This window comes from Sturnus vulgaris, chromosome 7 (assembly GCF_052056855.1).
Source record: "Sturnus vulgaris isolate bStuVul1 chromosome 7, bStuVul1.hap1, whole genome shotgun sequence".
NCBI lineage: Eukaryota > Metazoa > Chordata > Aves > Passeriformes > Sturnidae > Sturnus > Sturnus vulgaris.
The window spans coordinates 5,607,257-5,622,060 of NC_142249.1; the positions used below are offsets into that span (position 1 = coordinate 5,607,257).

Sequence of the window (14,804 nt, forward strand, 5' to 3'; positions counted from 1 at the left end):
ACAAAGGATGCATTTTGGCTAGTAGCTCCCTGAATCAGCCATGCTTAGCAATATTTGTGGGCATTTCACCAGAAAACAGGGTCTTTACTAATCCCCCTAGAGTGGCACTCAAACATCCACACCAACCAACAGCCTGGGAACTGCAGGGAAATTGCATTTACTGCACTTGCTCTTCTGGGTTTTTTTCACATATAAGCTACCCAAAGTCACCTCCTTTATTTTTTTCCAGGTCATTACCATGTTTTAGTCCTCAGCTTCCAATTTTGTGCTCCAAATACCAGTGCAGCAAGGCTGCACTCCAAGCATCTATCTCCTTATTCTCCCTAGATTTTAATCTAATATGATACTGGTGCAAAAAATAAGAACAGAGGCAAGTGGTGGCACAAGGGTATTTTTCAAAGGCAGAACAACTGTTTCAGGGAAGAGAAGCTTCAGACAGCAGAGAAAACCAGCAGTGTCTGCCTTGGGAACACAGAGTTTTGTAATACAAGTCTTGGTCATTTTCTACCATGTGCTGCTAAATATCCACTGATGGTGCACTGCAGAAAACTGCAGGGATTGGGATCTCTTCAATTATTAAAAAAAAAAAAAAAAAAAAAAAAAAAGCAGCCACCCTCATCAAAATTTTCTACAAAATCATTTTAAATTAAAAACTTCCTGTCACCGGGATCATTTTGTGACATTAAATACCGTCTGAGAAAGGTTTTTGTGAGAGGTGCTGAGCAAGGGGCCTGAAAGGATTTCTGCTTGGTGGTCAAGTTTATTTTCTTATTCAAATTAGTCTTTTTGTGAAAAACTAAGGAAGCTTCTTGTACTGTCCTTTCAAGACCAGCCACATTCAAAATGACTGCACAGAACAAAGTCAAGATTCATGGAATACTGTTCAGACAATACAAAAAGAGTTGGCTCAAGCCTGCTTGAGCCACAAAACTTCTGTGACAACCACTCTGCTGCCTCAAGGAAAACTAAGATTTAGCACACACTAGAGAAAACTTCAATATTGAAGAGAGGTAGAAAACTACAAAGATCTTCTTGGTCTGTGTTGTGTTCTGCCTTTAGAGTGCTAAGCTGTGGCTGATCACAAGATTCTACACCTGAATTATGCAGGGCTGAAAATAGATGTTTACTTGGGTCAGGCTGCAACTGCAGAGACTTCAGCTGTGCAGTTATATTTAGAGTAACAAAATGTTAATTAAGATCATCTCATTGGCAAGATCTTTTCAGCAAGGAAGCTGGCACAAAACCCATACTCCGCATTCAACAGCTGGTTTCTGCCTGCAGCATCCTGCTGCACAGCAGTGAACAGACAAAACAATTCCTAGGATTCAGATTCCTTGGAGTTAGGACAGCTTTTTCATACATCACTCATTTGCACAGTGATGCTCTTCTAAAGTCAGCTCCTTCCCAAAACACAATAAAGCAGCACCATGTAAAGTGAAGGGCATTTGGTGCAAGCAGAATTAATCCACCAAATAAACATGAGCACAGCTCCTACACCGAATGACACGGCCGAGGCTCTACATTAGCTCTTGCATTTCTTTTTAATTACACTGACAAAGGCAGCCTCACTCATTTTTCCATCACAAAAGGGAGTCACATGAATGGACATGTTAACAGAGACCACCCAAAATTTCTGCTGGAGGAAGGGCCAGGTGGTTCGGGCTAATAAACAGCAACAGTGACACCTAGTGCTGCTCTGGCTTCCAAGTGCTGGATTACAGAAACATTCCAGCACTCCAGTTTCTCCAGGTAATGCACCAGGATGATTAACACACCTCACCCAAATTCTGCTGTCAGAAAGCATCTAGAGAAAATGGGCACCCACAAGATTGAGCTGGCACATAGCAATGTTGTCATTTCATCACCTGCACAGTGTCAAACACGAGGAGTGCATGTGAAGTTTAAATAAATTTCCATGCAAATTCATCTATAAAACACAACCTTCTATTCTGAAATGCACAGAAAACACTAATTTCAGGTGGCTATTAAGAAACTTACATGGAAATGATAACTTCTGAAAAAGCTTTTACTGACCAGCAAGAGCTTCACAGGATACTCAAGTTTGTGTTAACAATAAAAAAATGTGATTTCACATATTTGAACAATCATAGAGATTCCTCCTTGTTAATCATCTTCAGGCATGCCTAGGTTGGAAGTTTTCCAGCAGTGTTACACTGGTAACCTCTCTCTACACCTCTGCAGAACCAAGCCATCAGTACAAGGGAACACACAACCTAACAGGGCTGCAAATGCAAAAATAAATCAAGGTGGCTTGAAACTGGCTGGGAGGAAAAACGTTCTCAAAGTAAGCAAACAACATCTGAGTATTTCTTAACCCTACTTATTTTTAAGGCCATTTTACTGCAATCTGGTTGTCAAAAGTCAGCCCTCCCAGTTTCTCCCTCTCATTAATAAAATAATCACTATTACAGCCAGACTTTCTTGGACTCAAGGCTTTATTGGAATTCCTCTTGGAATTACATTTCCTAAACACCAACACACACAGAAACAAAAGTAACATGTAGAAAAAAATTACCTGGGGTTACAGTTAGCTGAAAGTAATGGAGCTTGTTTGGGTCAGGAAAATTCACTTTACATGTACCTGTGAAGCAAAAGAATAATTTACATCAGACAATGAGTTCTACACTGTTGGCTGCCATGAGGAGATGCTTCTGTCATGGATATTTTATCAGAGTTTTTATTTTATGCAGTTTTTAGCTTATTAACCCATCAAGCTGGCTGTTCCTTTTCTGTAGCCAAGGAACTAAATAGTATCATAGCTATAAATCCTTATTTGCCTGAAAAAACCTACCCAGAACTGTCCACAAACCCCAGTAATGCACTCACACTGCAGTAACTGAAACCACACATTTTTCAGGTATTTGTTACCCTATAACAGAACCTACTCTGAAAAAAGTTTATAAAATTACTCTGTGTAAATTCTCTTTAACTGTCTTTAATAAAGGCTTACATATCAAGTATGATTCAGGTCTAAAACCAAATTACCAATTTTTTTGTTTTTTTGGGAATATGGATCACTCTTGAAAAAATTAGTTTTCAGGAATATTTTCACTATGAACAAAGACATCAAGTTACATCTTTAAGTGAAAAAACTGCAGATTGACCTCATGTTCCCTGAGAGCTGAGCCATTTGCTCTGCCCCTGAATCAGAATCTCCTGTTTCAAAAAATGAGAGAATAAAGAAAAAACAGGAGTGAGGCACTAACTACACCCTTGAGTTCCAGGAACTTTTTGGGTGCTTTATGAAAGTTTTGCTGCCACTCCCCAGCAATCAAAACCTGGTGGCAAATGATCAATATCCCTTCCAAAGGACACTAATGAAGGGCCAGTTCTCCATAGCCCTGTAAGGGGAATCAACAGAGGATATCTGTGCAAGCCAGAGTGGTGGAGCATTGCACAGCTTTCCCTGAATTAATAAATACCATTAGCATTTATACTTCAGTCAAAACGTTCACTTCAATGCTCCTTTCCCCCTTCAAATGCATATTATTAAATGTTATACTCACAAGGTAAATTAGCTTCAAGGTCTGCAACCTCTGTTGAAAGAAAAAGAAGCCAACAACAAAACCATTATTTATGCAAGCATAAAGCCCTTCTTCAAGTCCAAACCACCCCATAAATCCAATTTTACTTAAAAATTAATTACCTTGTAGTGGAAGTTTACCTTGAAGTTTCTCTTTAAGCCACTCAATTCATTACTAAAAATGCTCATCTGCCCTACAGACATGGCAAATGTATCCTCCTTTGATGGGGAGTTCAGCTCTGCCAAAACTGAAGTGTCAGGTCTGCTTCCACACAGAGCACTGGCATTTCCAAAGCACAGGTTTTGTTACTGATATGCATTCCTATTCAATTAAATCCTCCTTTTATTTATTTCCTGAGCTTAAAATTCATAAAAGAAAGGAAGCATCTCGATTCTGTTCCACAGCCCCTAGGAAATGAAGTGTATTCCTAAGCCTGGAATTGCTGGAAGAATCCTGTTTTGTGTATTTTATTGAGGTTTTACTTGCAATTACATCTGAACAAGATGCATCAAGTTATCTCCCCCCTTTACTTCTAAAGTCCTAGGAAATCAAACCGAGTGTATTTTTGGCTTTTCCTGTGGTTTTATTTTCCACTTCTAACTTAGCTCTCAGGCCTCCACAGACACAGCCCATTTATTTGGGTTGACAACATGCAAGCTATTTCAATACCAACTCTCAAAAACACACATCTGAAGGAAATTTTCATTCAGAATTCTTGGCACTGAATCCAAACTGATCTCATCACAACTCCCACTAACTCTGCAGAACTTCTCCTGCCATCCCTGCTTCCCAAACCTGGCATTTCTCTGCAGTGGGAATGATGCTTATTTGACTCCCATCTGCCTTGTGTTTGGCACACCCTGCATCTGCAGCCTGCTACACCAAGAGAAAAAAACCAAGAAAACAGAAGCATGGTGCTTCACACTGGCCTATAAAATTCACAATTTCACCTTTAAAATCCCAAACTTGCAGCCATAGCTGATTTAACCAAAACCATGCACTGAAGGGCAGCACTAGAGCCATATTTTGCTAAAGTACTATCTTTATAAAATACAAACACACGAAAAGGTAATTTCAGCTGTAATCACGAACTTTATTTCAATTTTCCCTTTCTGGTTGATAAAAAAAGATGTGACAACCAACCCCCAAAGGCTGCAGCTATGAAAACTTTTCCTAAGATTATTCCCTCACTCCTTTCTTTGAATTCACCAGCCTTTCACAGTGGGAGGCACATCAATCTTCACTAGATTGCAAAGTTTAGGACCTCGTTCAATTATTTTCAAGGTGTTGACTGCTTTCCTTTATTGCTTTCTGTGCTTGTGTGATGTTCAGCTTAATGAATCCTGCCTGCCCTTTCCCTGATCCCATAAAAGGGAGACATTTAAGGCAGAGCTTGTTCAGTCCCAGCAAGGGCTGAGCTGAGCTATGCTGAGCCAGGGCCTCACTTCTGCCTCCTGTAAGGTTCAGTAGAGAGTTTACAGTCACTGGAGTTCCTTTGAATTGTGAAAACTCCCTGTAATGTGTTCCCCACTTCTGTTTCTCTCTGCCTTGGCACAAGAATGAGTGGCTTTTACTTGTGAAAACATGAAAACAAAATGCTCACACCCAGGAGAAAGGGAGCACCGTGCTCCTTCTCTGAAGGTGTGCATGCTGTGCTAATAAAGCTACACAAAAGTTTTGGAAATAAAGGCAAACGGCCCAAAATTGAGGTTTCTAATGAACTCTGCAATAAACCATTGAAACTAAGAATGAAACAACTTCGTGAAGGCAAAGCAGATAAAAACCTGCTTCAATAATCTAAAGGTTTAAAGCAGCATCAAGAAAGGCCACAGATGTTACTAGCAATTGTGCCATATGAACAAACATTGGTGATTCACCAATTAACAAGCACATTTAACAGGCCAAAACTCAGTGCCTGAGAGTTTTCCAAATTCTGTGTCTTTTTGGTAGTGACAACATTGCCATTAGAAGCATTTTGTATGTTGCTGCTCAGAAAACAAACATTTTGACCAGAGCATTCAAGCTCCATTAAGATTCTGATGTTTTAATTTACACATTTTCTGCATAAAGCAACACCTCTGGCATTCTCTGTAAGAAAACAAACCTTGTGCAGGCTGCCAACTTATTTAAGAGATTTGTAAACAAAGCAAAGCATGGAAGTGACAAATAGAGCTCCAAAGCACTGAACTTCCAACATCTCCAAAAGCTTCACTAAATTAAAAAACAAAGTTTTTCTGAACAACTCTTTCAAGGAATGACTGTCACTACAGCTAAACAGTGAAGAAAATTCAGTCTGACTACTTTTCATGGTCATTTTGTGGAGAATTTGCATGTGTGTCTCAATTCACACCATGAAGATGACGAGACAACCAGAAAATCCATGGCTCAGGAAACTCCAAACAGTCCATGTGGAATTCCAAACCCTTGTGTGATCTGGTGCAGGAGCAGCCCAAGGGGAGATGAACTTGCAGAGTCCTGCTCTTATGTGAACAGTTCCAAATGCTATTTTAAACCAGAAAAAAGGTGAGGCTTAAACTTAAACCCAGCACAAACACTGGAAAAGCTGAATGCAAATGGATTATGTCTCAGCTTTTCTCTCTTCTCTAAGTTCCTGAGCTGCACCTAAGCCTAACACAAGCAACCAGAGTTATTTATAAATGATTTCACAAACAATAACTCTCCCTCTCAATGACAGGTTTCGAGACAGAAATAGGAACACTCCTGCTGTGTACAAAGTTTATGAATGTTCAAAGCACACACCACAGCCCCACTGCTCTGCTCCCTCACCTCTCAAAATCAGAATTTAGCAGTGCTTGGTTTATTAAGTCTTCCACAAAAATCAGGCTCTATGCTTCCTGCTGGAGTTTCAATTACACCAAACAAAAGCATTATTTCTTCAAGTGAACATTCTTATCCACAGCAGAATTACTTCTCTCTGGTTTTGTTCAAAAAGACTCCTCTCCTGTTTAAGTCCCTCTTTAATTTACTTCTTTGAGACTTCTAGAGGTGAAGATTAAATACCTTTACACTAATAAAAATTCCATTTTCTAAGTCCTAATTCTAATATCCTATTAATTCTGGAAATGCTGTTTGCCTCCTAATTCTTATTCATTTATCTTTATAGCATTCCCTACTCAGTTCCTCTGAACTGTACAGACCAGTATAAGAAAAAAGGATTTTTTCCCCTCTCAACTTTGCTCACCTGTTTTTATGAGGAGGGATATTACTATTTTTGAAGGCTTGAAGAAAGCAAATAAATGGCTTTTCTCATTTTTACTTACAATGGATATACACCTCACTTTCATCATCAGTTTCCCACTTCCACTTTCTCAGGCTTATAACAAAATATTTTCTGGTTATATAAATATGGTTATAAAAGCCACAGATATTGAAGACTGAGAAATAAACCTTGTAAGTGTGATAAATGTGATTCCTGCTAATTAAATTGTAACTATATTAACAAAATTGTATTTAGATCAATAGAAGACAATTGTTACAGAGTGAGGGGGGAGATGGGTGAGACAGGACAAAGGACATCTTCCAGATGTTGGGAGTCAAAGAAGGAGGTTGGAAGAAAGTCAAACAAGAATAGTAGAAGGACGTAGGTCTGACAAACAGCATCTAGAAATAGAAAGTTTTGACCTTGAAATGGGCCAAAATGGGATGATTCCAAGCATGGGACTCAAAGTCTTGTTATGGAAAACATCTGCTCAGTCACACAGTGCACCTAGAACCTTCTGTAGCCTACAGTATATAAGTGGGATTGTTAGCCTGGATGCTTTGGAACGTGAGGAATGGGAGCCACTCCCCGTACCCCCGGTGGGGGGGGCCCCTCCCCGGTCGGTTTTGCTTTATATGAACCTCAATTATACTAAATTACTTACTGCCAAATTCTGTATATTCTTAAATATATGCACTTTGATTGTTTCATCTCCAATACTTTGATTGTATTCATTTTGTTACTATTAAAAATTTACTATTAAATTTAATCTTGTTGCTTGATAAATTGGAAAAATAGAACATCATTCATAACAGTAAGTTATTTCAAGTTGCCACAATCAAACTAAGCAGGAGTAGTGATATAGAACTGAACGATGACATTTCTGTGCACTACTGAAAATGCAGCTTTGTGATCCATAAGCTGCTACTGCCATCCTGGCATGCTCCCTATCTTCAATTCAATTTAGCAGCCACCTTCATTATACAGTATTCATCTTAACCACCACTTTGGTTTGTCCTCAGCTCTTTTTAAATTTCAGAAAAGATCTGCCTTTCAAGTTCAGCACTGCATGCCTGCCATCCTGGAGGAGCAGTCATGTGGCCCCTGCTCCCAGCTTAATGAAGTTCCCTGTAGAGATGAACAGAACATTAAAAATTGCCTCAGCAGCACAGAACAAAATGAAAGCTGCTGAAGCAACTGCACTGCTTGCTCTATTTTATTTGGGTACTAGGCCTACAGAATTAGGGCCTTACTCTCCAACTGAGCCTACTCGGAAATGCAGTGAAAACAGATGTACAGATGAGTCACACACAGTTCTGAACAAAGCTGTGCTTTGCTAGACCCTCTCTACAGCTGGAAGAGAATATCCAAATCACTCAGAATTACTTCCCTAGGTGTAAAACTTCAGTGATAGAGAGATTTCCATTCATAATATGTCCATAAAATAAACCAGCTGTCCTGACACAGACTGATACCTGAGTCTGTAACAATGCTGGATACAAGCAGTCAAAGGAACAACTTAAGGAAAAACGAACAAAAGGCACCTGTATTTTAAGAGCAGCTTTTCACCTAAAGTGGAACAAAGCCTGTTTAACATGCATCCACCAATAAAGATCAGTGCCTGACACCACTATTTCAAACACCAACCGAGATGTTTCTTCACACCCATAGTGCAAATAGCTATCATAGCTAAATTAGCCCTTATTTTTCCTACTTTCAGGCAGCATGCAGGTCTGCACCAAGTCTTTAAAAGTTTGTAAGCATCACCTACGCTTGTCAGTGGCTGGGGTCGTGGTCATCACCTCAATCAAAACAGCACTGATGTATTATTGACCAGGCAAAGGACACAACACAACTGAGGGCTGCAGGGCTATCGGTGTGACAACACAGCCTTCAGAGATCCAGGATTGGATTCTCTATTAACACAAAGAGGGCTGTCTGCAATTTACCTCCAGAAAAAAAGAGACATGGTCTGTGCCTGGATAATACCCTTAGCAAAGCTGGCATACATCCATCTGCAGGATTTATTACACTATCCCCAATTGACTGTGGAGCAGGAAGAGCACAGTGGTGCTTCACCACTGGCAGAACACTCTGGGCCTTTTCTCATCTCCTCCTCCCTTGCTGATGGCCAGGATTTCTCTTTTTTTATGCAGGAGAGATTATTTTCTGATTTGTTGCCAGGACACTGACCTGATGGAGCCTTTCCCCTGTTGTGCCACTGTTATCTGTTTGTAACTCCAGCCAAAACACACACCACTAACAACTTCTCCTTACAACTAGTCTCCCAGGCTCCTACTGACTTTGGGATCCAGCACAACAGCCCGAGTTCAGCTGTCACAGTTCCACACAAACAAGAATAAAAGCACTGGTGCTCGTCCAGCTGCAGCAGCATCACTGCTGCATGCACACCTTTAGCAGGCAGCTCTGCACTCCCATCCAAACTCTTTTCTGCAATCTTTAAGTGACCTAGAAACAACCTCAACATCAGAAGCTCACTCCACTCAGTCTCACAACACGGTGGATGCTGCTGCAGCTGATCTATCTTAAGGTGCTGAAGCAAATTCTAGAAACTTTTGTAAGCAAATGGTCTACATTTAGCTTGAGCAGCTTGAAACAGAACATCCCCAACCCAAGAAGTCTTTCCCACTACATTTCCCCCTCCCTTTGAGCAGTTACACTGCAATGATCTGCTCCTCCTGCCAGCTCCTTTTCCACCCAGAATCCGTCCTCAGCAGACTGGAAGCTGCTCCTGCAGCTCTTCTGGGACAGCATCCTGGATTGTGGAGGTGCATCCTCTCTCCCAACCTCTGGCCTGCTCTGCAATTTCAGCAATTCTGCCAGGCCCTGGCCTTTGCACAAGAGCTCAGTGCTGAAGCATTCCTGAAGTGTACCAGGCACTACTGCTGCCTGGACGAGGTGGGAGATGGGAGTAGGAATAATCAGCCATTCCCTGATGGCTTTGGAACATTCCTTAGCTGAATTATAGCCTGACTGAAATGGTACCATTCTCACCTGAATTTCAGGAAATTCCAGTAATCCCCAAAAAGGGATTAACAGGACTATTTCATTGATTCTGAGGAGAAATTTTTAAATATACATACATGTGTGGGTCACCTCTGCACATTTGTGTGCATATCTATGTATCTTTATGTATCTTTGTGCAGGTCTGTGCATTGACTTGAACATACTATCAAATAGTATACATCTTATTATCTTGAATCTATATTATATTCAGAGCTGATTAATAACATTTGAATGTTTTTATGATTAAGTTCTGCTACATCTTTTAGACATAACTGTTGACTCCAAGCCTGAGACTGGATCCAGCTGCACTGAGACTCCTCCCCGAGTTTAGAATGGAAAGGATTTCACTCTGAACCTCTTGACTCAATCAAGAGTTTTCTTTACATTTTTCCCTTTCCTCTTTTCATTCCAGCCTCTGCATATATCACTCTAAATTGATTCTAATTTGATTTTCCTTTGCATGTATTCTCCATGCAGTGAGCAGTAGCATAAACCCTGCCAACAACCTTTGCTGTGCTTCTGCAAATTTATATTAAGGCCCATTTGCACCTGGTGACTCTTTAAGTGACTACACCACTCATTTTACAGCAGGGATGCAACTTCCATACACAATCACATCACAATCCACCTCTCAGTGCTTGTCAGAGCCATGTGAGCACTGACCTGTTTTTAACATTTGTCAGTCTAGGACTCGTTCAATACTTAGTTAGAACTTAGTTAGTTTAAATACTTAGTTTTACCTAGTTTTTTTAAATACTTAAGTTTTTAAAATATTTAGTTAGAACTTGAATATTTAGTTTTACTTTTTTAAAATACTTAGTTTCTTAAATAATTAGTTTTACTTAGATGGTTTGCCATTATAGCCACAGCAATTCCAATTACAATGTCAATATTCATTTTCTACAGATTATATTCTCTTCCTCCCCTGCAGACTTTGAGTATGGTTTTGAAAAACATGATTGCTGTAAGGGTAGAGGAAAATTTCTTTGGTAGCTCACATGAAGGGTGTTTATTTCTCCTCAAATCTATACACGTAGGTAAGGGAAAATCTCAGATTATATATATTTAGTAATTTAGCTTTGCAGCTTAGGCTGGTTAAAGAGCTTATTTCTCCTGCTTGAATCATTCCCTCTCAGAATTGAAGTTAAATGAGGATTTCCAAATTGGCAGTGTAAAAGTGATCACAGTCATGACTTAAATCATATAAAAATTCCCTTAAAACGATAGAGAGAGAAAACTGTGGATTTAACATTCCTACAGTCTAGCTGAGGCACTCCCAGTGCACGAGGCAGCAGTGACACCTTGCTCCAGATATCTGACAGAATTTACCCTAATTTGGAAAAAAATATATTAGGTAATATCAGCAATTACAGCTGTGCTGGTTTCACACCATTCTGAAACAAGCCCAGGAAATGTGGGTTTCCTCTGTCTGGCATGAATCCCAACAGTGGCAGCTGACACACCAACAGCAGTGTATTTGCTGCTGATCATTTTCAGCAGAAACTTCAACCTAAACAACACATTCCCCTGCCACTAACACTCAGCTATTGCCAGAGGGAGTGAACCTGAGCTTAACTCCATAGTAACTGCAAGCTGGCAGCATCTATGGATCTTTAAATATAATATTATCTATGCTACCAAAAAAAAACAAACCAAAAACTGAAGTGGAGGAAAGAGTTGTTCCTGATTTAACTACAAAATAGTTTAATTTTTGTCCCATTAATTACCCCATTTACCCACAACTGACAAGCAGTAGGTTTGGGGCTTTTTTTTCCACCAGCTGGTAAAAACCCACAGCAGCCTTCCTAAAACATGCTACACTACAATACAATTACTCACAACTTCACACTCAACTTTTAGTGATTTCAGGCCTACAAAAACCTCTCTCTGCACCGATTTTTGAATCTTTTTAAAGTGTGCTGCCTCTGACCTATGCCATTAAAACCACCACAACACTGTTGTTACTTTCAGGATGTTTTTTTCCCTATGACAGTCAGTTATGGTTTAGCTCAAAAACCACCTTCTTACCAAGGCAAATATACTCGTGTTGACATTCTCCTGCTAAACGTTCAGTGACACTTATGTGGCAATTTTTTATCACGTTTTAATTGATGATGGGCTAATTTTCAACAGAGTAAGGAGGGACAGTTGTTTTGATTTTCAGTACTCAACAAAAATAAGTGTCCTAGAGGACATTTTTAAAAAAACACCTGTGGGAATTGATACACAATTAAGTGCTGTTTACTGCCAACACACTCAATAACAGTATAAAGCAATATATTTCAATATATTCTTTCACCTTTAACGAGTAATTTGTCCCGGACAGACACCCTGCGAGTGGAGTCAGACGCTGGGTTGGACGCACGGGGGCCTCTGACACCGTCATCCCGCTTCAGCTTGCTTGCCAGCGTTAGCATTACTGCTGCTTCCCACCTGGAACACAGCGGGAGGGCAGCCACGGTCACCAAAACCCAGCGGCAGGAGCAAAACAACTCGTGGTTAGTGAATAAGGAGTGAACGGCCATCAGTCATCCTCGGCAGCTGAAGAATGAGTTTGGTCGGGCTGGGAATACTGAGGGAGGTGCAGTGCGTCAGGCCAAGAGGAAATTCAGTTTTCTGCGGAGAGGTTCGGATTATATCAGTGTTTACAACCCGGTTTCACTGCCTCACACTGCTCCTTGGGTGTGAAAATCCCCCTGGCAGCCCCCTGCTCTCCTCCACTCCTCACAGCTGCTTCTTGGCAGGCCAAAAAATAAAAAAATAAAAAGGAGAAAGGGGAGGGATTCCTGGAAGAACTCTCTAAGTAGGAAGTGAGCTTTGAGACAGCTCCCAGGGCACAGGAAAGGGGCTGAGGCTGCAAACACCGCAATTATCTACACAGCTGCACAGCACTAACTCCTCCCGGGGCAAAAACCTGACACACACACACACACACACCAAATAACTGAAACAAAGAGGTGCTTCGGCTGTGCCAGCCATCCACTCTGGAAAATAACTGCACTAATCAATTAATTACAGTAAAAGGGGGTCAGAATGCCAAAGTCATGAAGCCAAAACATCCAATCTGTCATGGCTTAATATGTTTTGACACTGCTCCGAGCTGAAGGCAACTCCTCCTTCTTTAACATTTTGGCTAAAACCGGCACAATGCTGACAAAACCCAAACCCTTCAGGCCCCCCAACAGCTAAAATGGTAGAACTGCTCATTCTTTAATTCATAGGAATTAATTCAACCAAATAAAGGGGAGAAAAATGCAAAAAGCCAGGGTATAATCTTTACTTGGGAGGCTGAGAAGAGCTCAACCAAAAAGCGAGCAACAAAGCTCAAAAAAAGGAAATAATATATTTCACAACAGTCGCTAACAGTGGGAAACTCTAGTGAGATCTACACGAAGGTCAAGCTCCCTGACGCTGACAAGTAATGTGTCTGTCAGCTTCAAGATGTATGTTCAAAAACAAAAGTACACTTCAGGGAAAATGTAAAATCCAGCTGGCTCAACTGAAACAAAGTGCAGGTTTCACCCCGGAGAAAGAAAGAACAAGTAGAACAAAACAGTCCATTTTTCCCTGGAGAAGGAAAAAACAACAGCTGCTAGGAAAAAAAAAAGGGGGGGGGAGTAGGGGGTCTGAAAAGTAATGAACGCGGCCATAAATTGAAACAGAAGAGGAAAAAAACCAAAAAACAACAAAACTAAACTGTAGACCAGCTCTCCCGTCAAAAATACCCCCATCTTTTAGGCTCTGATTCCAAATAAATTCGACCTCGATGGCCATGAAATGTCTAAATACCTTTACAACTTGTCCTAGACAACCAGGGAACCCAAGAGGACCGTGACCAGTCTGGAGAAGAAATTACTCGCTTCGGCTGTATCCCAAATTCTAATGAAACACAGCAAGAAAGCACTCACAAATCGCAGGTAAAGCTTTACCGAGGAGACTGAGGAAAAGACAGAGGTGCTGTGTTTATTACTAAGAAAGAGAGAAGGAGTCTGGGGAATTCTCCAGCTGCCCCGGGAGCCACGGAAGCCGCTCTGCAAGGCATGGGGATCGCGGGGCTGTGAGGGAACGGGCCCGGGGGACCCCAGCGGGAGCCGAGGCCTGGCGGGCCAGCAGATGTGGGGACAGCCAGAGCGGCCAGACCCGAGTCGGGGGCTGAGGGAAGGGGGACAGCCCGCACGTACCTGAGCGCAGCGTCAGGGCCCGGCTGCCGCGGCCAACACCATCCCCGGCGCCGGCCCGGGGGAGCGGCGGTGGCGGCTCCTCCTTCCTTCTCCTTCCTCTTCCTCCTCCCTCAGCGGAGATCTCGCGAGAGCACAGGTGGGGCGGGAAGTGCCCCTGCCGGGATCTCGCGAGAGTTTGGCGGGGGAGGCCGCTTGCCGCCGGGAGGGCGGCGCCATGTTGGGGTTGCCGCTGAGGGGCCCCCTCAGGCAACGCCGCCATATTGGGGCGCTCCCTCAGCGCCGGCGGGGTGGCCCAGTGCCTGAGGGGATTTTATGCCGTTGGAGTTATCTGTCCCCAGGCCGAATTTTCTCAGCTTTTGTAAACGGAATCACAGAATCATTACAGTTAGGAAAGACTTCTGAGATCAGCGAGTCCAACCTTTGACGGATCTTCACCATGCCACCCAGACCGCAGCACCGAAGTCGTTCCTTAAACACCTCCAGGGATGGTGAGCCCACCACCTTCCTGGCGAGACATTTCCAATAAATTTTATTCTTCTACTGTCCCCTCATACTGCTGTGCAAAGAGGGATTCAGCCGCAATATAAATTACACTGAGTCTATGCAAATAGCAAGACATCAGGAGGGAGAAAAAACAGTTGTCAGGGTGATTTCAGGCTGCAGTGTTTGCCTCGGTGCCTGCTTAAATTAATCAACTATTTGTACATTGCAGCACTTGATGAGTGGAAGACTAGTGAATCAGATGGAATAGTCAATCAATTTGTCAATAATTTCAATATGCAGTAGTCAATCAAATGAAATATCAATGTTTTAGAAGCACTTAGACGTCCA

At 41.8% G+C, this 14,804-nt stretch overlaps 1 protein-coding gene across 1 annotated transcript in view; it reads right to left on the reverse strand.

The window, feature by feature from the left end:
• UBE2F (ubiquitin conjugating enzyme E2 F (putative)) overlaps positions 1–14,116 on the reverse strand; it is a 52,250-nt gene extending 38,134 nt beyond the window's left edge. Inside the window, exons 1-4 of the mRNA XM_014881998.2 lie at positions 13,974–14,116; positions 12,092–12,225; positions 3,528–3,557; positions 2,537–2,602 (exon numbers count right to left, since the gene is read on the reverse strand). Of these exons, the coding sequence (XP_014737484.1) occupies positions 2,537–2,602; positions 3,528–3,557; positions 12,092–12,209 (214 nt within the window). The 5' untranslated portion in view covers positions 12,210–12,225; positions 13,974–14,116. The remainder of the gene's footprint in view (positions 1–2,536; positions 2,603–3,527; positions 3,558–12,091; positions 12,226–13,973) is intronic.
• Positions 14,117–14,804: the final 688 nt, after the last annotated feature.